Source organism: Oncorhynchus mykiss, chromosome 16, assembly GCF_013265735.2.
Source record: "Oncorhynchus mykiss isolate Arlee chromosome 16, USDA_OmykA_1.1, whole genome shotgun sequence".
Lineage (NCBI taxonomy): Eukaryota > Metazoa > Chordata > Actinopteri > Salmoniformes > Salmonidae > Oncorhynchus > Oncorhynchus mykiss.
In genome coordinates this window covers 31,711,915-31,733,925 of record NC_048580.1, presented here as the reverse complement: position 1 = coordinate 31,733,925, position 22,011 = coordinate 31,711,915, and the positions used below count along the sequence as shown (strand labels likewise).

At 39.0% G+C, this 22,011-nt stretch overlaps 1 protein-coding gene across 3 annotated transcripts; it reads left to right on the top strand.

The window, feature by feature from the left end:
• The first annotated feature begins 4,982 nt into the window (after positions 1 to 4,982).
• On the top strand, positions 4,983 to 21,625 carry si:ch211-28p3.4 (zinc-binding protein A33). 3 transcript variants are annotated; one of them, XM_021565602.2, is made up of 6 exons: positions 4,983 to 5,090; positions 5,216 to 5,311; positions 5,652 to 5,879; positions 13,817 to 13,836; positions 15,592 to 15,734; positions 18,778 to 21,625. In XM_021565602.2, the coding sequence occupies exons 1-6, from the start codon at positions 5,073 to 5,075 to the stop codon at positions 19,353 to 19,355; spliced, it is 1,083 nt and encodes a 360-aa protein (XP_021421277.1). In that variant the 5' UTR covers positions 4,983 to 5,072; the 3' UTR covers positions 19,356 to 21,625. The 3 variants fall into 3 exon arrangements, with proteins under 3 accessions (XP_021421277.1, XP_036802617.1, XP_036802616.1); XM_036946722.1 differs by having other exon boundaries at positions 5,002 to 5,101; positions 5,216 to 5,405; XM_036946721.1 differs by having other exon boundaries at positions 5,003 to 5,101.
• The last annotated feature ends 386 nt before the right edge of the window (positions 21,626 to 22,011 follow it).

The window sequence follows — 22,011 nt, the reverse complement described above, 5'->3', positions numbered from 1 at the left end:
AAATCCCCAGTTGGTTAGGCCCACCTGTGGCCTAATTCCAAAACATCTTGTGAAGTTCCCAGTCTGTCAAAGGGCTCATAAACGCAGTGGCATTCAGATGCACGTGGCACTGCTGTTCCTGTCACTGCCCATATGCCCTCATTCCAGGTTAGCCTACTGTTAATCAACCTAGTTAGACTGATGCCCTTTGGAGTGCCATGTTGGGGTACCATACACTGTATGGATAAGCTTATTGGGTGGGTGAAGGGTGGGGTTGTCAATGGGATTTGATCATGTCAGTCTGAATCAGGCTTCGTGAAGGGAAAAGAGGCAGCTGTACATTTTGCATGTCTTTACTGGTTGCACATTCACACACCATTTGCAGCATGTGTGTACGCAATTCACGATGGCTGTCATTGTCAGCATATAGGCCTATAATTGGAACACCCTGGCATCGACATAACTCTCATACTCGGGTGGACAGGCTCACACACACACATAGTGCTGTACACCAGATGCACACCACAGCACACACACATTTTTTCAGACCTCTTACACTGGACGTATTGCTGAGTGTGAGTCGAGAAGGATATGTTCCCCGTGAAATACAGACATAGTGTGAAATGTTGTAGTTATTTTTCTCACTGCCATTTGCTCATGTAAAATGTCACCCAAAGTGTAATTTTACTCTAAGTGTCCTAAATATTGATTTCATAACACATTAGAAAAACCATTGTGCATTCTCAGAATTCCTGGTCCAGCTCTAAATGACGTTCAGCTTATAAAGGCTTAAAAATGTCATAATGCCTTCATAAAGCACGACACAAATGTGTTACAAAGCATCTATAACCATATGTCATGCTATATTAAGGGTTCATAAATGTGGCATAACTGTGTGACATAATCATCCATGTCAAATCTGATATAAATATGTGCTTTATAAAGGTTTGTGCTGAAGGATGGCATACGTTCTGAAGTGATGTCATGTTAGTCACATTACACCCAATCTCGTTCCCAGACAATTCCTCCCAAATGTGAGGATGGTCTGATGGACCAACACATAAAAGTTGGCCTTCATTAGTTAGGGTTATGTTTAAAATACAATTTTAAGAAGATAAATAGTGGAAATTGGCAGGATTTAGCAATAATTATGACTTTTTGACTGTGTTAAGTAGTGACGATGTCAAATCCTATAGAATTCTATAGTCCCTCCCACTAAGGCCAATTTTGAATAGCCTGGGGACAACAATACAACAAGAAACACTTACCTTGATGAAAGCCCCCAACCTAAAGAAATTGAAAGTTGCTTTCTTCCCGGAACCAAGTTACATTTTTTTCACTACACAAACACACAAATAACAAAAACAAGCCATATTTCGTGGTGCTGGGCCCAGTCAGGTCTTTGACACATTCACCCACTCCCCCACTGAAAGATCAGCCTCAAAATGTTGGCACCATTGTAACAGGTTGTAATCAAGCCCTGGTCTCCAGCATGGGAACAGAAGAGGAATACCTGGTGCGGTAGTCTGAGGGAGGAATACTCCAAATCATCTTGGTTCTGACACACACACACACACACACACAAGTTTTGCAGGTCCATCAACCCATTGAAATACCTATCACAACCTACAGTAACCTGTGGAACGTGATAAAACCTTGACAAATCAGCAGAATGTTAATAACCTATTTATTGACACTTTATGTAGTGACCTATAATAGTTACAGTACCAGTCAAAAGTTTGGACACACCTACTCATTCAATGGTTTTTATTTATTTATACTGTTTTCTACATTGTAGAATAATAGTGAAGACATCAAAACTATGAAATAACACATATGGAATCATGTAGTAACCAAAAGTGTAAACAAATCAAGATACATTTTATATCTAAGATTCTTAAAAGTAGCCACCCTTTGCCTTGATGATAGCTTTGCACACTCTTGGCATTCTCTCAACCAGTTTCACCTGGAATGCTTTTGCAACAGTCTTGAAGCAGTTCCCACATATGCTGAGCACTTGTTGGCTGCTTTTTCTTCACTCTGCAGTCCAATTCATCCCAAACCATCTCAATTGGGTTGAGGTTGTGTGATAGTGGAGGCCTGGTCATCTGATGCAGCAATCAATCACTCTACTTCTTGTTCAAATAACCCCTACACAGCCTGGAGGTGTGTTGGATCATTGTCCTGTTGCAAAACAAACAACAGTCTCACTAAGAGCAAACCATATGGTATTGATGCAGAATTCTGTGGTAGCTATGCTGGTTAAGTGTGCCATGAATTCTAAATAAATCACAGACAGTGTCACCAGCAAAGCACCCCCACACCATCACAACTCCTCCACCATGCTTCACAGTGGGAACCACACATGCAGAGGTCATCCGTTCACCTACTCTGCGTCTCACAAAGACATAGCGGTTGGGACCAAAAATCGCAAATTTGGACTCCACCGGTCTAATACCCATTGCACGTGTTTCTTGGCCCAAGCAAGTCTTCCTCGTTTGTTTTCCTTTAGTAGTTGTTTCTTTGCAGCAATTCGACCATGAAGGCCTGATTCACGGTCTATTCTGAACAGTTGATGTTGAGATGTGTCTGTTAAACTCTGTGAAGGATTTATTTGGGCTGCAATTTCTGAGGCTGGTAACTCTAATGAACTTATCCTCTGCAGAAGAGGTAACTCTGGGTCTTCCTTTCCCGTTGCGGTCCTCATGAGAGACAGTTTAATCATAGCTCTTGATGATTTTTGCAACTGCACTTGAATAAACTTTCAAAGTTATTGACATTTTCTGGAATGTCTGACCTTCAGCCTTATTTGAGCTTTTCTTGCCATAATATGGACTTGGTATTTTACCAAATAGGGCTATCTTCTGCATACCACCCCTACCATGTCACAACACAACTGACTGACTCAAACACATTAAGAAGGAAATAAATTTCACGAATTCACATCTGTTAATTCAAATGCATTCCAGATGACTACCTCATGAAGCTGGTTGAGAGAATGCTAAGAGTGTGCAAAGCTGTCATCAAGGCAAAGGGTGGCTACTTTGAAGAATCTCAAATATAAAATATATTTTCATTTCTTTTCAATGTTTTGGTTACTACTGTAACCAAAATCATGTACTACGGTACATGTACAGTACATTTACAATGTAGAAACAAATAAAAACCCTTGAATGAGTAGGTTTGTCCAAACTTTGGACTGCCTTATATGATGCTGTCAGTTCAGAACAAATAATTATTTACAGTGTCTTCCCTGTTCAGGGGAAGAACGGCAGATTTGTACCTTGTCAGCTCAGGGATTTGAACTTCTGGTTACTAGTCCAATGCTCTAACCACTAGGCTACCCTGCCGCCCCATACATAAAGACTTAATGATTTCAACACGAATTACACAAACAGGAATTAACACAGTGCATTATCACTAACAGATAAATTAAATAAACATTAAAGACATGTTTAAACCATACATTTCCATTTATACTTCCGGATCACAGAATTTCTGAGATTTTCAAAATAAAAGTGCCCCACTTAATAGTAGAGAAGTGTCAATAACCAAAATAATTGTCTAAACATTAATAATGATTCACATCTGATCATATTTAAGTGACGTTTGTATTAAATGTGGGTTTTATAACATGTTCCAATGTCAAATAAATGCCCCCAATGCTAATCACTGTACAGTTTTTGGAATACATTTTGATTTAGAGCAAGAACTACTGTGGGAGCCGCAGTAAAAGTATTAAAGGGAATATTCAATAGGGTCGGTAGAATGCATATATGGTGTCATTTCATGGGGTACGGAGTGATGCTGGCCTTTTACTCCACCCATTACATTGGTAGCCTAATCACATCACGTGCACTAACTGCAGTACAGAAAATCCACTAACCAAACAATAGTCCAGGGCATGCTCACTGATTAAAAGGGGAAATACACCAAATAAATTAACTTCTCACATTTTTCCCAGACCTCAAAATTCATCCCCTTGTTCGTTTTAAGCATTATTGTGAACACAGAACATCTAAATGCTGTTGTTGTTCAATAAAAAAAAGTTTGACTTTTGACTACACTTAAGAGTGGGGGAAGTTGAGGTCAGGTCCAATACTGACTATGCACCCAATAGGGAAAGAGATTGGGCCATCCTGGAAGTGGTTTAGTGAAATATAATATAATATATAACATCCAAAGGGACTGTGTGAATACATTTTTACGTATGGGTGGTCCCGGGTATCAAACCCAATATCCCAGTGATGCATTGCTCTACCAAGATGCATGACAGGGTTATACATGCTTTGTGAAGCCTCAATTTAATATGATTTATAAATTCTAGAATTAAGCTGTGCTTACACCACCCTTTTTTAAAGAACAGGTTTATGTCATATTTGATATAGTGAATTTTGTCACATTTGACACTGGTGGTTAAGTCACACAGTTATGCCACATTTATGAACCCTTTATAAAGCATGACGTAGAGTTATAGATTATTTGTAACACATACGTGTTGTGTTTATGAAGGCTGTATGAAGCCTTTATAAGCTGCACATTATTTCAAGCGAGACTGAATTCATCAATATTAAAGAGTCTCTTACACTGGTGTTAAAGATGCTGACATATGCCTATACAAACTGACACTCAATTACTCAAACCACACACACTGGCCTGACAAGTGACACCCACACACAAACAAAAGCCTCAAAGGGTTCAGGGGCAGGTAGATATAAATAGTGCTCCTCTTGACGGCTCAGTCACTGGAGGACAGAGCAATCCACGCTCTCTTGTGACCCAGCCCCCTGATCCTTCCAGAGGGCTCGGGAAGTCACCCTTGTGTCTGTCCCCAGAGCTGAGATTTACGCTCCCTAACCCATACACGGAACAAGGCACATGCTTCCCAGGGTATGAGGACAGTTGGGTGGGGGAGGGATAGATACCATGCTCCCTCCAACCAACTCCCCCAACTACCATGCCTTGGCATCAGATACAGGGGTATATAAGCGTGGGTAATAATACTTATGCTGGTAAGTTGCAGTTATCCTTTTTCTGGGGAAGAGGGATAGGAGATACAGAAGGACAGACAGTCATACATACAGGAGTTTGTCATGAAGGGCCATACGCAAGTAAATCCTTTGTAAATCAGTTGTTCCTCAAAATAAAAATACACCATTGGTTTGATTAAAGCAACAATTATTTGTCTTCTCACTTTATATGTCTTATCTCGTTGCTGCTTTTCACTCTTTCACAGGAAACACTTGTGAAACATCAACAGCACCTACAGAGGCAAAGGGATGTTGTCGCATACAGGATGAAGAAGCTAGCAGCTAAGCAGGTTGACTTTACAGTAAGTCAATGATTGTCTGGTGAATGTCTCTCGTCAGAAGCCTGAAGAACACTTGTTGGCATCCTATTCTATTTCGTTTAGATTCAGAGCTGGGGTGAGTTCCATTGCAATTCATTTCAATAAGTTTTATGGAACATTATGTCTGAGGGATAGGGAGTTTTGGGAGATGGTGAAATAGACCTACAAATGCTTTGAATTGCAGCAATGGTTTTATAGGCTTTCCAAAGATGTCATAGTCACTTGCCACTGTGAATCTGTATCTTTAAAAATGGTATTTCCATTGCAATGCTGTCAAATGTTCTAATTATGACCATTTCACATGACCCCTCCCCCACTTCAGAAGAAGACCAATGCACTGAAGGAGAAGATTAAGAAGAAGTATGAGGACATGAAGAGGGTTCTGGATGAGGACCTGCGGATCACGCTGACCCAGCTGGACATGGAGTATCAAGCCACAGAGTGCACCATTGAGGACAGAATAGAGCGCTGCTACCACCTCAGTCAGGAACTTGACCAGGAGATAGCCCAGCTCAGCACCCAAATGGAGAAAGAGGAGACAGATGACAAGGTGAAGGCCATCTGAACATAACATAGGGACATTCTAATTTGACTCACATGCCTGTAACTATCACATAAAGAGTGTGCCAGCAAGTTATGCACACTTACTTCAAGTTTGGATTTGGCCCGTAGAAGCAGGGTTGGAGTCATTTCTGAATTCAATTGCTGATCAAATTAAATTATTGATTTAAATTCTAATTAAATAGTTCCCAGGTTGCAGAATAGGAATTTCAGTATAGGAAACAGAATATAATTACATGAAGTAGGTTTCACCCTACATGAATGCCATGTTTGTACGAAGTCCTGATATTCATATTCGACTTACCTTGCAAAATCTAAAAGTTATGCTAGGACGCTACAATCTACATGGGTGTCAATGGAGAGGCTAATTTAGTCAAATTTATTGAAACAAATATTTGGTAGCACTTTATAATATCTCCACATAATAAAACATTTAAAATGGATAAGTAAGTAGTTCATTCATATTTTATGAATAATTTATGAATCATTACTCCCACATTTGTAAATGTTAGTAATCTGGATATTCAAACATTTATAAACAACTTTTAAAGTATTTAAGATGTAAAACATAGGTCCTTAAAAACCATTTACTAATCATTAGTTACATATTTTTTGTGTGGCCCTATCTAAAGTGTGGGATATTTATACTTTATAAATACTTCTTGTGTGAAGATTGTAATTTCTCACAAAATGCTGGACATGCCATTGGTAGATCCGAGCAGTACTGGGTTCTCCTTAAGGTCTCAAAATGCCCCCTAGAACATACCAATGGTTAACCTTTTTCTGCCTGTCCGTTCGAAAATCAGAAACATGTTTCCAGTGGTTGTCACATCAATATCTCTGGGCTGCAATCATCACATTTTTCATAAAACCCCTCTTTTGATAGGTTAAATTATGCATTAATAATATATGATTGGTTTATGGGTTAAGGGGCGGGAATTAGCCTCAACACGAATATTGCTAATTTGAGGCAGCTGCCACAGGGAGGCGCTTCTCCCCCCCTTCGATTTGACTTTGGCAGCTCCATCATTCGAATTTGGACAAAAATATCAAGGTAAGAAACTGTATGTAATTCGTTTTTATATTAGTAACGATAATATTTACATTTTAGTCTGTTTTTTCAGATTGAGTAGATGAGTCTGTGAAATGAACTTTTGATGCCTGGTGAGCTAACTATCTACCAAGCCAAGCAGTAGAATCAGCTTGAATATGAGTTGACAATTTCTGAGGTAAAAGTTATTATATGATCAATGACATCAATATTTTTTAAGTACATGAAAAGCTTTAAGAAGCTTTATGAAATATTCTCAGATAATGGTAGCTATCTAGCTAGATTGCTAGCTAGCCACCTAACTAGCTATGATGTGCTAGCCTGTGTTGTTCAAGTAAGTCACCCAAAACAAAGCAAGGTAGCCTACTTGATGTTAATGTTTGATAACTACAAAATACAATGCATTTGTCAATGGGTGTTAGAGCTAGAAACAAACTGGCTAGTGAATATACAGTACCTTCAGAAGTATTCAGATCCCTTGAGTTTTTCCACATTTAAGTTAGGTTACAGCCTACATTTTTAAACATTTCTAAAAATCTGTTTTCACTTTGTCATTATGAGGTGTAGATTGCTGAGGAATTAAAAATACATATATTTTAGAATAAGTCTGTAATGTAACAAAATGTGGAAAAAGTCAAGGTGCCTGAATACTTTCTGAAGGCACTGTATTGTGTCCCTAGCTAGCCTGCTAAAAGGGAAAGGGTTGCTGTGAAGAAAAATTGGATGAGTACATTTGAATAGCAAGAGTCATATCCCCATAGCTAGTCATCCCCTGCTGGCTGTATATTATTAGGTGTCTGTTTATCTGTGATATGAATCCTATAAAATATTAAGCCTTCTGGCTGTTGATTCCAAGAATTAATGTAATGTTATAGCCTAAACCTAATTATAATAGCTTAGAAATAATGGCTTTGGTGGTCAGCTTGGTAACTAAATGTTCCTGGTCTAGCTGGTTTGTGACTGCTACTTACAGGTATACATTATCATATTATTTCAGTTATGGACTATCAGATATACAATTATATGGCATGTTTTCCCAAATGTTATAGTGAAAACCTTTGTATAATAACATGAAACATTGTCACCATGCGATTGTTAACTTGTGGATACAATATTCAATTTCATTGATGATTCCTTTTTTTATGTACTGAAGTGTATTTTGAATATAACTTTAAGTCAATCTCACTCTTTTCTTTGGAGGGGTTGTCACTGATTTATATTTAAAATTGTAATGTTCATTGTTTGTCTTTATGTTTGAGTTTTGGAAATGGACAGCGGAGACCATTACCAGCGGATATTACAGTCCCTGTCCATGAGGAGGAGGACACTGACGTCAGATGTCATTGCTTCGGAATGCCTGCAGGATGAGGAGGACCATGAAGGCACGGCCTTCTTAGAGAAAGATGCCCATGATGCTGAGCTACTCAGTGAAGAGGAGAATGAAGAAAATTAGATCAAGAATTCAGAGGAAGATGAGAAGCCACCACCTGAGGCCTCTCAGCCAAGCTCTTCAACTGAAAGGTAACTATAAATTATGTGTTACTGATATGTCTTATCAGGCCTTCATACAGTGTCGTCAGAAAGTATTCACACAGTATTCACATTTTGTTGTGTTAAAGCCTGAATTGAAAAATAGCAATTAAATATATAAAAAAATTGGTCACTGACCTACACACAATACCCCATAATGTCAAAGTGGAATTCTGTTTTTCAAAATTGTTACAAATGTAAACAAAATGTAATGCTTAAATATCTTGAGACAATAAGTACTCAACACCTTTGTTCTGGCAAGCCTCAATCAGTTCAGGAGTAAAAATGTGCTTTAACAAGTGACATAATGAATTGAACTCACTCTGTGTGCAATATTATTGATTAAAATTATTTTTGAATGACTACCTCATCTCTGTACCCCACACATACAATTATTGTTTAAGGTCCCTCAGTCGAGCAGTGAATTTCAACCACAAAGACAAGGGAGGTTTTCCAATACCTCGCAAAAGAAGGGCATCTATTGGTAGATGGGTAAAAATAAAAAAGCAGACATTGAATATCCCTTTGTGCATGCTGGAGTTATTAATTATACTTTGAATGGTTTATCAATATACCCAGTCACTACAAAGATACAGGCATCTTTCCTAACTCAGTTGTCAGAGAGGAAGGAAACCGCTCAGGGATTTCACCATGAGGCAATGGTGACTTTAAAACAGTTACAGCGTTTAATGGCTGTGATGGGAAAAAACTCAAGATGGATCAACAACATTGTAGTTACTCCACAATTCTAACCTAATTGACAGAGTGAAAAGAAGGAAGTCTGTACAGAATACAACTATTTCAAAACATGCATCCTGTTTACAACAATGCACTAAAGTAGTACTGCTAAAAAAATGGCAATACAAATAACTTTTTGTTCTGAATACAAATTGTTATGTTTGGGGCAAATCCAATACAACACATTACTGAGTGCCATATTTCCAAGCTTAGTGGTGGCTACACCATATTATAGGTATGCTTGTAATTATTAAGGACTGGGGAGTTTTTCAGGATAAAACAAGAAACGGAATGGGTAAAGCACAGGTAAAATTCTATAGGAAAACTTGGTTCAGTCTGTGTTTCACCACACTGGTAAATGAAGGCACCTTTCAGCAGGACAATAACTTAAAAAACAAGGCCAAATCTACACTGCAGTTGCTTTCCAAGAAGGCAGTGAATGTTCCTGAGTGGCTGAGTTACAGTTTGGAATTAAATCTAGTTGAAAATCTATGGCAAGACTTGCAAATGATTGCCTAGCAATGAGGAACAACCAATTTTAAGAATTATTAAAAGAATAAATGGGCAAATGTTGTACAATCAAGGTGTGGAAAGCTCTTAGAGACTTACCCAGAAGGACTCGCAGCTGTAATCGCTGCCAAAGATCAACTCAAACTGGACCCTAAACTCATCGAGATGGAGAGGGCGCATAGGAATGGCACGTTCTTCCCGATGGACTGCCCAGTTCTATAGTGGTGAAACTGCTCGGGTTCCAAGACAAGGAGATTTTCAGGAGAGTCAAGTGTCTGAAGGGAAACAAAATCTTCATCAATGAAGACTTTCCCAAAAATGTGTGCCTCAAAAGAAAGGAACTGCTGCCACAATGAAAAAAAGCAACATTGCATACCTGAAGTATGATTTGCTGTGGATAAAATATTTACAGCCTTTAGTGGTGCAGTGGTCTAAGGCACTGCAGCTCAGTGCTAGTGGTGTCACTGATTCCAGGAGGTATTACAACCGGCTGTGATTGGGAGTCCCATTGGGCGGCGCACAATTGGCCCAGCGTTGTCCGGGTTAGGGTTTGCCATCTTTTTAGATTAATCCAAAGTGTTTGGCACGGTTAATTTAAATTGCATTATTACGTTTTTCATGATTATACATATAATTGCTTTTATAGTTATGTTTTTTGTTTATAGAGAACAACTTGTTCATGCAAATGGCTGTGCATCTACCAGGTCCAAGATATCCTGTGGTGTGCCACAAGGTTTGATAATTGGACCTTTGTTATTCCTAATCTATATCAATGACCTTGCTTGTCTTCTACCATATTTCACATTCTCTTTGCTGATGATACTAATTTGATTTTATCACACAATAATTATGATTCACTAATTAATGAAACCACCTCAGGTTTGGCCAAATTTTTTAATGGTTCAAGATAAACAAATCCTCTTTAAATATAAAAAATGCAGGTTTATTGTATTCACTAGTAAGAATAAGGAATATTGTGAAGAAAGAGACTGAATCTCAGTTGGTGGGAATGAAATGTATCAAGTCACGTCCACTAGATTCCTCTGAGTTCTAATTGATGAAAAGTTGTCCTGGAAAGATCATATTCAATTTGTCTGTAGCAAAGTGATGAAATCTGTTGGTATTATCAGAAAGATTAGTGGTTTGGTTAATCAGACTTGCTACCTAACTCTAAACTATAGCTTAATTTACCCATATCTCATTTACTGTAATATTGTCTGGGCCAGTACCTACTGTATGCATCCTACCTACACAAATTACTCATCATGCAAAGTATGCACTACAAATACTAATACCTCCCAGACAGTTAACCTAAACCCTTCAATGGATTCTTCCAGGTAATTCTGAAATCCATCTATATAACACAAGACACTGCGATAACCTTCACCCTCCCAACTGCCGCACCTCACATTGTATCTGATAGAAAATTGACTAAGGTACTATACTCTGGAATTCTTATCTTCACATTGCAAAAACCTCATCATCCCTCAATAACTTCAAGTAAAGACTGGGGGTTAGCCTGATGTACCTGATGAACCAAACTACCCAATAATCTCCTCCACGTAGCCTAACTCTCACACACACACATGCACACACACATGATCAAACATGTTTTTTCTTGAATACTGAGTATATCATGTACAATTATAATGAATATGCTTTGTTTAACTGATCGAACAAACTTTAATAATTTCTTTTAACTTACATTTGTTGTGTGGTTTTCATATAAGCCCTTTTGAGCTTCCAACCTCACCTACACACACCATTTTTTACAATTTGCCCCAAAGTGTTGAATCAAGTGTTGTTTTTTGTACCAGTTCATAAACCATGTGCCATGGAATTGGTGCATCGAAAATCTCCTCCCATTTATTTTGCAACCTGTATGACGCAGATGTCAACATTTTGTCCTTAGATGAAACTGGTATATTTTTCTATTTATGCCAGTTCCTTTCAGCCAATTTGTATCTTTAACATGTGGCAGGCAGACTTCCCTACCCTCTCCCTTTTCCACTTGCCTCCTCCATTTGTGGTAGTGCTGCAATCAGTTGGTTGTAAGTTTGGATTGAGCAGATATTCCCATATATTTTCGCTAACTGCATATGTGATATATTTGTATTTGTATATATTTATAATATCATTAATAAATCTAATACAATTGTACTTTTTTTAACATGAAGTATGTTTTTTTATTAATCAGTATATTTGTGTTTAACCATAACATTTGTTGAAATCTTTTCTGGAGGATAAAACTGAAATTCTAACCAGCTTTGCATGGCTTGTTTAAGATACTTTCAACAAAATTTCATTCTCAATTAGTCGGAAATGAGAAGTTGTAATCTGTATGAAGGCAAAAGGCCATTTTTGAATGAAGAATGGGCCTTAATAATCTACTGGAGAACCATTTGGGGTTTGCACTTTGTAATCTATTCCCTTATAGAATCATAGCCGGGCGAATGGTTCTGGAGGAGCTGCATCACCCCTAATAAATTTGCTAAAGTTATAGAATTAGTGCTATCTGTTCAGAAATAAATGAAATACTTTAGAATAGCCTACTACACCTTTAGAATGCCTATAATTTACCCACAGAGGATCAATCTCTTATTTAAAAAAAAAAATAATTTGTCTCATAACCCCTTACACCCAAGTGTTTCAAAACTCCTTAAAGTTGGTGGCAGCTCAGTTGCTGTCACAACTTCCGTCGAAGTTGGCTCCCCTGCCTGTTCGGGCGGCGCTCGGCGGTTGTTTTCACCAGCCTACTAGCCGCCACGATCCCTTTTTCGTTGTCTGTTTGTTTTGTCTTATTAGTTTCACCTGTGTCCTGTTGTATGTGCTTCCTTATTTAAAGTACGTGTACCCTTCCTTGTTTTGTGCGGGATTGTATTTATGTTACGTGTGTGTTAGGTAGAGGTAATATATTTCTGGACCTGGCACCCTGTGTTGTGGGTGGTCCACATTAATGTCCGCGCCCTGTGTTTTGGGCTTGTTATTTTTTGTGCCACATTAAAGTGCACCTTTTCCAGTGGAACTCTCTGCACCTGATTCCTTCCTCACCCACCTAGTCCCGCGTAACAGTTGCCAGTTGCCACGTGGTGTTTACAAAACACTTCATTAACAATGAATTAGCACACAATACAGAGGATGTTTAAGAATATACAGTATATTGAACATAAGTGACCTTTCTACCAAAACCAAAGTGTGCAGTCACTTAGAGCAGTCTAATCTCGGGTAACCCAGAATTAAAATATTGCGTAATTTGGTCAGCTGTGTGATTACATTTTGGGTCGAAAGGTGTTCCGGTTTGCGAAGTCTTCACCCTCAGCTCTTCCTCATGTCCTTGCAACAGTTATTTCACAACAGTTTTTGTGAATAAAATGTACTATATGTTCCCTTTAACATCCAGTTTTGTGTGCTTATTCTTTTACCATTGATACATTTTAGGCTATTTTGAGATCTTAAGGTACAGCTGGAAAGTCTACCAATGGCATATGCATCTTTTTGTGAGAAATAACACTGGTCACTGAAAATATTTGTAAAGTATTTATAAAGGATAAATAGCCCACACTTTTGATGAGGCCACGCAAAAAGATTTAAATAATGATGAATGGAGTAATGATTAAGTTATTATAAAGTGCTACCAAATATTGTTTCTAAAAAGTACTTACAAAAATCTGTAGTTAATAAATGATTCCAGTGGTTGATGTTCATGCTGAAGTTAAATGTGGGCCCTTATGCTTTGTCATCATTGTTAGTGAATGAGTGTAAATGTATGGAAAATCACAAGCTATATAATGGGAAATCACATATATATTAGCGAATGTTACCAAAATGGGGACCTAAAGCTAGCTGACAACCTAGCTAAAGGATGGCAGTAGTGGCGGATGTTGCTGTGTGCTCATTGAATGGCAAGGCAAGGGAAGCACATATCATGTTTTAAATGTCCTTCTTACAGGTGGGAGCTAGCATTGCGGTAGAATTGGGAACCAGCATGGATCCTATTTGGTAGATTTGATTGAATCTGGATGCAATAAACCAATATAACTTTCCGATTGATTACGATTTGATCTCTGGCCTCTAACTGCTTTGTAATCTCCATACAGGATGCGGAAACGGAGAGAAGGTATGTATCAGGAAACACATTTTTTGGTTACAATTTGGAACTTTCATGAACACCTCTTTCCATGACATAGACTGACCAGGTGAATTCAGGTGAAAGCTATGATCCCTTATTGATGCCACTTATTAAATCCACTTCAATAAGTGGAGATGAAGGGGAGGAGACAGGTTAAAGAAGGATTTTTAAGCCTTGAGAAAATTGAAACATGGATTGCGTATGGATGCCATTCAAAGGGTGAATGGGCAAGACAAAATATTTAAGTGCCTTTGAACTGGGTATGGTAGTAGGTGCCATGCGCACCAGTTTGTGTCAAGAACACAACCATGGGAAGCATTGGAGTCAACGCTTTCAACCCCTTGTAGAGTCCATGCCCTGACAAATTGAGACTGTTCTGATGGTCAAAGGGGTGGTTAAATATAATTTATTTACGGAGTGGAGTGGCTGCGTGACCAGACTCTCAGGACGCCTGCTAAAATATCGTACCTTCTGCACATGTGCTACTCTGGTGCTGCTCCCCCCTCCCTTCCTGTTCTACTCACCCTGAGGTGATGATCAGATGTCTTTGTCCGTTGTAAGACATATTGTACATACAACGACATGATCAACCATAAAATCGAATTTACCTCCTACACACATTGTAACCTGGGTGCAGCAGACTGATCACATGTTGATAAAAACTCTGGTTACCGCTAGGTGCCAAACGTTTGGCTGCTCAGAAGTGGAAAAGGCTACTCTTGCAAATGTCAATGATGTGCTGTCGAATAAATCGTGTGTTCCATGATCATTGAGAAGCAAAATAACAGTTTTATGTTATTTATGGTTAAAACACAGATTATTTGGCCCCAGTGCAATGTAAATACAGGACTAGGCTACAAGTTACATGTAGGCTAGGTTATGTTGTCTTGTAGGCTAAATGCATTTGGTCATGTCATCCTGAAGTAGCCGGCAAAACATATATTTCAGTGGAGGCTGCTGAGGGGAGGACGGCTCATAATTATGGCTTGAATGGAGCGAATGGAATGGCATCAAACACAAGAAAGACACGTTTTTTATGTATTTGATAACATTCCACCTATTCCGCTCCTGCCATTACCACAAGCCCTTCCTCTCCAATTAAAGGTGCCACCAACCTCCTGTGATATATTTTTTGCAATGTTTATTTCAAATCGCCTCTGTGTTTTTATTTTATCTGAGCAGCAGCTACTGTAAAAGTAATGCACATGCAGAACATTATATGGTTGTTTAGCTATGGAGAAGAGGCGTCCTGGGGGACGGGGTAGGACGATCTAGTCAATTTATTGATAGTGTGTACACTATTTATAATGTATTGTATATTTTATATTGTATTGAATATCTTAATGATCCTGACTAAGTATCGGCCATCTTGAGTGGAAATTGATACATAAAAGGAAACATCCTATAATAAACCTTCTCATAAGACATTGTAAAGGCTCTAATCTTGGCAACCCAGAACCAAATCTTGCATGAGTACTGGTTCTGGGATGTTGAGATTGGTGCAGGCGGCAGAACCAGGGCAGATCTTCTTAATGCTTACTTACTTATATTGCTTGTTAACTGTGCTTATTTATGAAAATTATCATAACGTGTTACCCATTTTTCTGTTAATGGTGTTTGCTGTGTGAGTATGACATCACATTTTATGTATGTTTTTGCATATGTACCACAATGGTCAAATAAACCTACATCTAATGGTATCTGTGTGTGTATGTACCAATTTCTCTGCTTCCTTGTCTCCAGAATAGCAGAGACGATGAAGGCTACAGATCCAGAATTGCTTCAGGTGGATGAATTTAAGAATGAACAGCTCTTGAGTTTAACCATCAACCTCCTGCTTTTCATCCGGTCCCAGGTCCCTGTCACCAAGAAACTCTTTCAGAGCTGTGAGTTCAATATCAATTTATTTAAAGATCCTGTGCAATCACTTTTATTACATTAAGTGTTCATTAAGCCACAATATTAAGATGTATAAACACTTTTCAAAATATATTTTCCTCCAAAATAGATTTACAATCTGAAAACATTTTTTAAACTGAAATGAATTGATTGCTTTTAAGTGGGAGGATATTTATTGTCCAGGACCACAGCTGTGGTTCATTCACTTTTTCAGCCATGCTGTTGGCACTTAAACATCGTAAATGGGTGTACTAACCATCAAACATTATTGTGCAATGTTGTAATTCACGTTGGCGTCAGCAAAGTTTTTTGGACATGATTTTTCACCCAAATAATTTAACTAGCTTTATTGGGAAGCTTTGAGTTCTCACGTGTATTAAGGTGTTTGTAGTCGGACAAAACAAGTATCGTAATGGATATGGGCAATTGTCCTGATACTATAAGAATCCTAGTATTTTTTTGTTATTATCGGGAAAAAAAGTAATTTCCATGTGCCAGTGCAAATCTTTCAATCAAGTGCGAGGTGCTACGTGGTCTAAATAACTCAAACTGTCTAGTTTGCCTGTCTGTAAAAAGATCCTGCTGCACTGAATGGATCACTTCTCCTCTCATATTTCAGTCTGTCATTTAGATTGCTGCTGCCTCCTGTAAGCCTGCTACTATGATAAAACAGGACGTTTGCTAGCATAGTATCTAACAAGCGGGGCGAGGGTAGGGAAGAAAAAAAAATGCTGATGCGCATTCTGACTGAGTGACAGCCAACTTGTCTGCCCGCTGCAAGTTGAGGACACGCAGACACACAGCTTTTTAGGTCTATAAATGCGCAGGAAGATTTAGATGTTTTGCCAACATCTACTTTGGCATATTAAAACACTTTCATGTTTATCGATCACGAGTATCTTCCGACTATCAACTGTCATTTTACGAATACAATTACAAATACAAGTTTGGCCAGGTCGACATACCCCTATAAAGCAGATCAATCAGATGGCCTTCCTACCGGTTCTAAACTATGGCGTCATCATCTATACGAATGCAGCTGCCGCTCGTTTTAATCACGGGCGGTTTTGCACTCACCATTGCATTCTCTACACTCTATTTTCTGTAACCCAGAGCAGAGTCACTATATTACATAACTGGGTTATTTTGACCCAGCACTGTTGGGTTACGTGAATGACCTAACATGTTGGGTTACTTTATTTACCCAAAAATGTGGTTATTTTGACCCAGCACTGTTGGGTTACGTGAATGACCTAACACGTTGGGTTACTTTATTTACCCCAAAATGTGGTTATTTTGACCCAGCATTGCTCTTTACTCTTTTGCTGGGTTATTGTTATTAATGTATTTTTGACCCAGCAGCATGCTAATGATAAAAGACAAATAAGGAACACACAAATAAACAAAAACTTGAGGCACAATCCATAATTTGAAAAACACAGCAGCCCTAGCAATTAAAATTAAAGCTGAGCAAAGGGGCTGAAGAAAAGTAAACACTTTACCCTCTACTCACCCAACCCCTACCAGGTATACATTTTCAATTGGAATTGTTGTAAAACAACAACGAATGATGGTGAATGCCAGGGAGTAGAGGTGATTGTCCCTGAGAATGAAGGGTTCGGGTCTCTTGTTCTTTTGGTCAGCCATATTGGTGGTGTTAGGCCCGAGACGAAGCGGCACGGCAAACTGTGCCAATATATCCTCCAAACACCGGCTTCGAGGGCATTATCACATTTATACGAGTTACCAACATATTAAAATAATGATTGACATATCTTCATATTTTTTTTTTATTTTGATGAATTTATTCATACTATTTCATCCTTCCACAAGATATAGTCCCGACACAAATCTAGGGTTGCTACCCAAGCTGGCTGGTTGTTCATTCTATCGGTTTGGTTGCTAGAGACGTGACCCAGTCGTTCAGTCTTTTTGTTCTGTATCTATGGACGCGATCCAGTCGTTCGCTCCAAATGTTTCATTGCCATACTGGCTGGCAACATTCTTAACCCTTGCCTGCTAGCTAGCCAACTATGTGCTCACTCATCAAGACACTGTTGTTCAGAGGAGCTAACAAACAACACAGCTAACACATTCACTTAAAATTGAAGCTGGAAAAACTAGCTGCACTTCGTTTCTTTTGACCTTTTTTCAATTGACATTTGTTTGTATACTGATCATACATAAAATGTATGCCAGCTGACTCATGATTTTGACAGGCTAAGAAACGCTGCCTGCCTGTCTGTCTCGTCCCGACACATTCCTTACTATGGGACAGCTGGAGATCGGATTTGAATATTGAAACAAAGTTGCAAATGTCGGAGAGACAGAAAGCAAGGTTTTAAAAAATCTCACCGCTGTTGAAAATGAAATGTTGGTCTAAAAGAAATGTGATATAATGTCTAGATACTTCTTATAGTAGAGATCAAGTTTATAACATGCCTTGCTGGGCTGATGAGACAGTCAGATGGAACAGAGTAAATAGGCATTTTAATGTCAGATTTAGCCGGTGGTAACTTGTGGAATAGACACCGGATGGAATGTAGTTTTAACCTATCAGCATTCAGGATTAGACTCACCCATTGTATAATATTCAGTATTCCACGTATTCCATGTATACTTACAGGACATTATGACTTTTGGGCCTCATCAATGCATGGGTGGGCAGTCTTCTTTTCAACTCGTTACACTGTTGGTGGGAAAAACACTCTCAGGACCATGTTGTCCCTATCTGGGTGACAAAGACGTAACAAGCTTTTATGGGACAGACAAAATGGATAAAAGTGGATTAACATTTGAGACACTACTTTAATTTCTATATGTAGCTTCCTGAACTCGGTACACTGGGGGTGGGAGAAACACTCTAATGACCATGTCCTCTTTGTAGACAAACAAATTAACGGTTTAATTGCTCACGCAATAAAAATATAATGCATTCTGATGAACGCTATTGACAGCAAAAACCTATTCTCTTTATAGTGTTATTAGAAATATGTATTTAATTGCTCAATTTATGTGTGTTTTACTTAGATGCCTCTGACGTCGTCCTTGACCCTACCACTGCCCACCCGAAACTTATAATTTCCCCTAAGGGTGACTTGGTAGAGTACACGGATACCTGGCAAGAAGTCCCAGAGAACCCCTCACGCTTCGACACCACCCTCAATGCCATCAGCCGGCAGGGCTTCCGAGAGGGACGTCACTACTGGGAGGTACAGGTAAGTGGGAAGACCTACTGGGAGATAGGTCTCACCTACCCAAGCATCCCACGCAAGGGCCGTGAGGAGGACTGCTGGCTGGGCCGTGGAGACGAGTCTTGGGCAATGGAGTTCTTTAATGGGGACTACACAGCATGGCATGACAGGGTGGCCCATGCGCTCCCTGTGGTGGCCGGACAGCACTTCACTCGCATCGGTATTTACTCCAGCTTTCCCGGGGGCCTGGTGTGCTTCCTGGGGGCCGACACAATGACCCCTCTCCACTGTTTCTATGTCGCCACCTTCACCAATGTCCTCCACCAGGCTGTGTGCCCCGGGCACGACAATCAGGGGTCCAACTGGAAGCCCCTTAAGATTTGCGATGCCTCACGCTCTGCCCCTACCCTCTGATGGAGGACGAATGCAATGGGTGGAGGGAATGGGGGTGGTATATCACTTTTGTCATGTGTTTTTTTCTGTGTTATGAACCATGTACACCAAGTCAGATTTTTTTTCTGCACACCTGTCTGGTGCTGCAATCTTATGTCCACTTCCAATCTAAACAAGTTTGTGTATGTGTATTTTTTTTTTTTATAAAAAATTAACTGACCTATAACAGATCAGGCTGACTAGCCTATATACATTTCCAGGAGCTTGAAACACCCACCTAATGTTGAAACATTTGTTTCTATACCCTTTGGACTTTGTGTGCAGGACTTTAGGCAAAGTTTTCATTTAGCTAAATTTCTTTATTGTAAATTCAGGATTAGCATGTGTATGCAACGTTTGTACGACAAAAATAACACACTATTCTTTTTAAAATACAATTCTTCATGTTTAATGCAATAAAGTAGTGTTTACATAGTCATTCCTTTGATGTAAAGTAATTTAAACATTGTATTGCCCCAGATTCAAAAGGAGCCATAGTAAATTCACAATATTTCCTTTTTTTTGGAAATTTGTCTTCCTTTTCTATATAATAATACTTTCATTTTTCTTTTGAAATATATTCCTGAGTACAATAGCATTAAACCTGGAAAGCATTTAAAATATTCCCCCTTCAATTCCACTCGAAAACAAGTGGAGCAAACATTCATTTTAGTACAGGTTGGGCACTACATCACTGATTCATGTGTCGAGAGGATTCAAGAGTGCCATCTGTGTGATTGAAAGGTATGTGTGGAATGGGTAACATGTCTACTCGGTTGCCACAGTTCACTACTGTGGCTTATAGAATTATTTTGTAATCATGAAAAAAAAAAAATAAGAAAATGGCTGATGAAATTAAACAAAGACTGGAAAAAGATAATGGCAAAAAATTCAAGATGGCACCGAATGTTTTCCCAAATTTACTAGTAATTGTTAGTTGCAATCCTGTAAATTGTGCTGGAACGTTGCAGAAACATTGGAACAATGTAGTGTGCGAATTAGTTCAGGTGAATTGTGAATGATAAGAATTGAACCACCAGTAATAGCTGCCTCTGCAGATGACAGAGTATTTCTGGCTTTGGGACAACATGAATATGCAATAACAAACTTAAATCTGTGTATGTGTGCTTTTGAAGGGCAACAAAGCTCTGGCAATTGAAGTTATTCATGATCAAATGTATGTGACTACCTCTTCATGTCAAGAAATGTTCCCTTCCCTCCAAACCTAAAGAAATACCATTTGGCACAAATACTGTTAGCTGTGATCTTTGCCAATAAATCATATGCTTGTACAAAAGCTGGAAAAAATGAGCAATTTTCAGATATAACAGATTTCCAGATATAACTGAATCCGTCCCCTAAACCTTTAACAACCCCACAAAAATGGCAGCAAATTTTCTGGGTCGGTAAAATACATATATTTCACACAGCCTGTCGACAAAGATCCGATCAAATGTGATATCATTATTCTTAGGAATAACCTGAAGAAGAGGCAAGTATCACCACCAACACATGAACGCAGAGTGCCACACATGAACGCAGAGTGCTACGCTAAGTGCAAAAAGGCATTCTCGCCCAAACGGCACAGTATCACACTGTGCCTGGATCATCCCTGAATTTTTAGGCCGCTTGGTCAGTGTGTGGATTAGTCAGTCTCGTCAGTTAGTCGGTCTGTCAGTCTGTGGTGGTCATTGGCGGTCAGTTGAAATGCAGTTATTTTGTCAGCATGGAGACTACGCAGGGGATCTGCTTTTTCTCGCTGAATCATGGGTCCTCGGAGCAGGACTCGAAGCTGGTGGCCACCATGTAGTTGACACGTGTGAGGATCTGCATGATCTCCAGCTGCTTGCCAAACTCATTGAGGACATTGCAGAGTGCCTGAACAAACCAGGAGCCGCGCCCAGGGTTCCTCCACGACTAGTACCCTACTCTCTCCAATTGACACTGATGTCAGCACATATACACACACACACACACAACTATGTTTCCAGCCAGAGTTTTAATGCGAGTAAAGTCATAACGTTTAAGAAGAATCACGACAGCTGTGATGGAAACAGGATTTTTTGGTACAATTTTATAAATACAGACAGATAATTTGATTGTTCGTCATGGTGGGATCCTTTTGTCAGTAAAATGAATTACGCCCTTTATGCACAAATATGGCTATATTAGCCATCATATCAAAGTAAATGTGGAGTCACGCGATGATATGGTGTGTGGTTCTACGACTCGGGAAACCATGCAGTTTATTAGGCTACAGAATAAATAAAATATTATGAACTTCACAGGGTGGTGAATGTGCACGGTGATGAGATTGATACTCCTTTCCAATAAATATTGTGGGTCTTATTCTGGTGACATGAGTGATGCTTGACTGCCATTTGACAAATAATAATATTCTCGCTTTTTCATAATGATCTCATCATGTAGACTAGCCTACCTGCATTGTATCTATGAGCTGTTGGCTAGACCGCAGGAGCCAAGACCAGAGTAGGCACATTTGCTATTTAACACAGCTGTTTTTTTGACAAAACTATTGGTAGAGTTGAAAATGCGTTCGAAACACATTGAACTTATTCAGTACATGAAAACTTAAGAAAATTGATTGATTTTATATCTGAAAAAAGTCAGTTTGGTG

Excerpts from the sequence above, each read along its gene's own strand:
- si:ch211-28p3.4 (XM_021565602.2), top strand. Across the intron at positions 5,880-13,816 it reads AAGAGGAGACAGATGACAAG|GATGCGGAAACGGAGAGAAG; the intron begins GTGAAGGCCATC and ends ATCTCCATACAG. Across the intron at positions 15,735-18,777 it reads CAAGAAACTCTTTCAGAGCT|ATGCCTCTGACGTCGTCCTT; the intron begins GTGAGTTCAATA and ends TGTTTTACTTAG.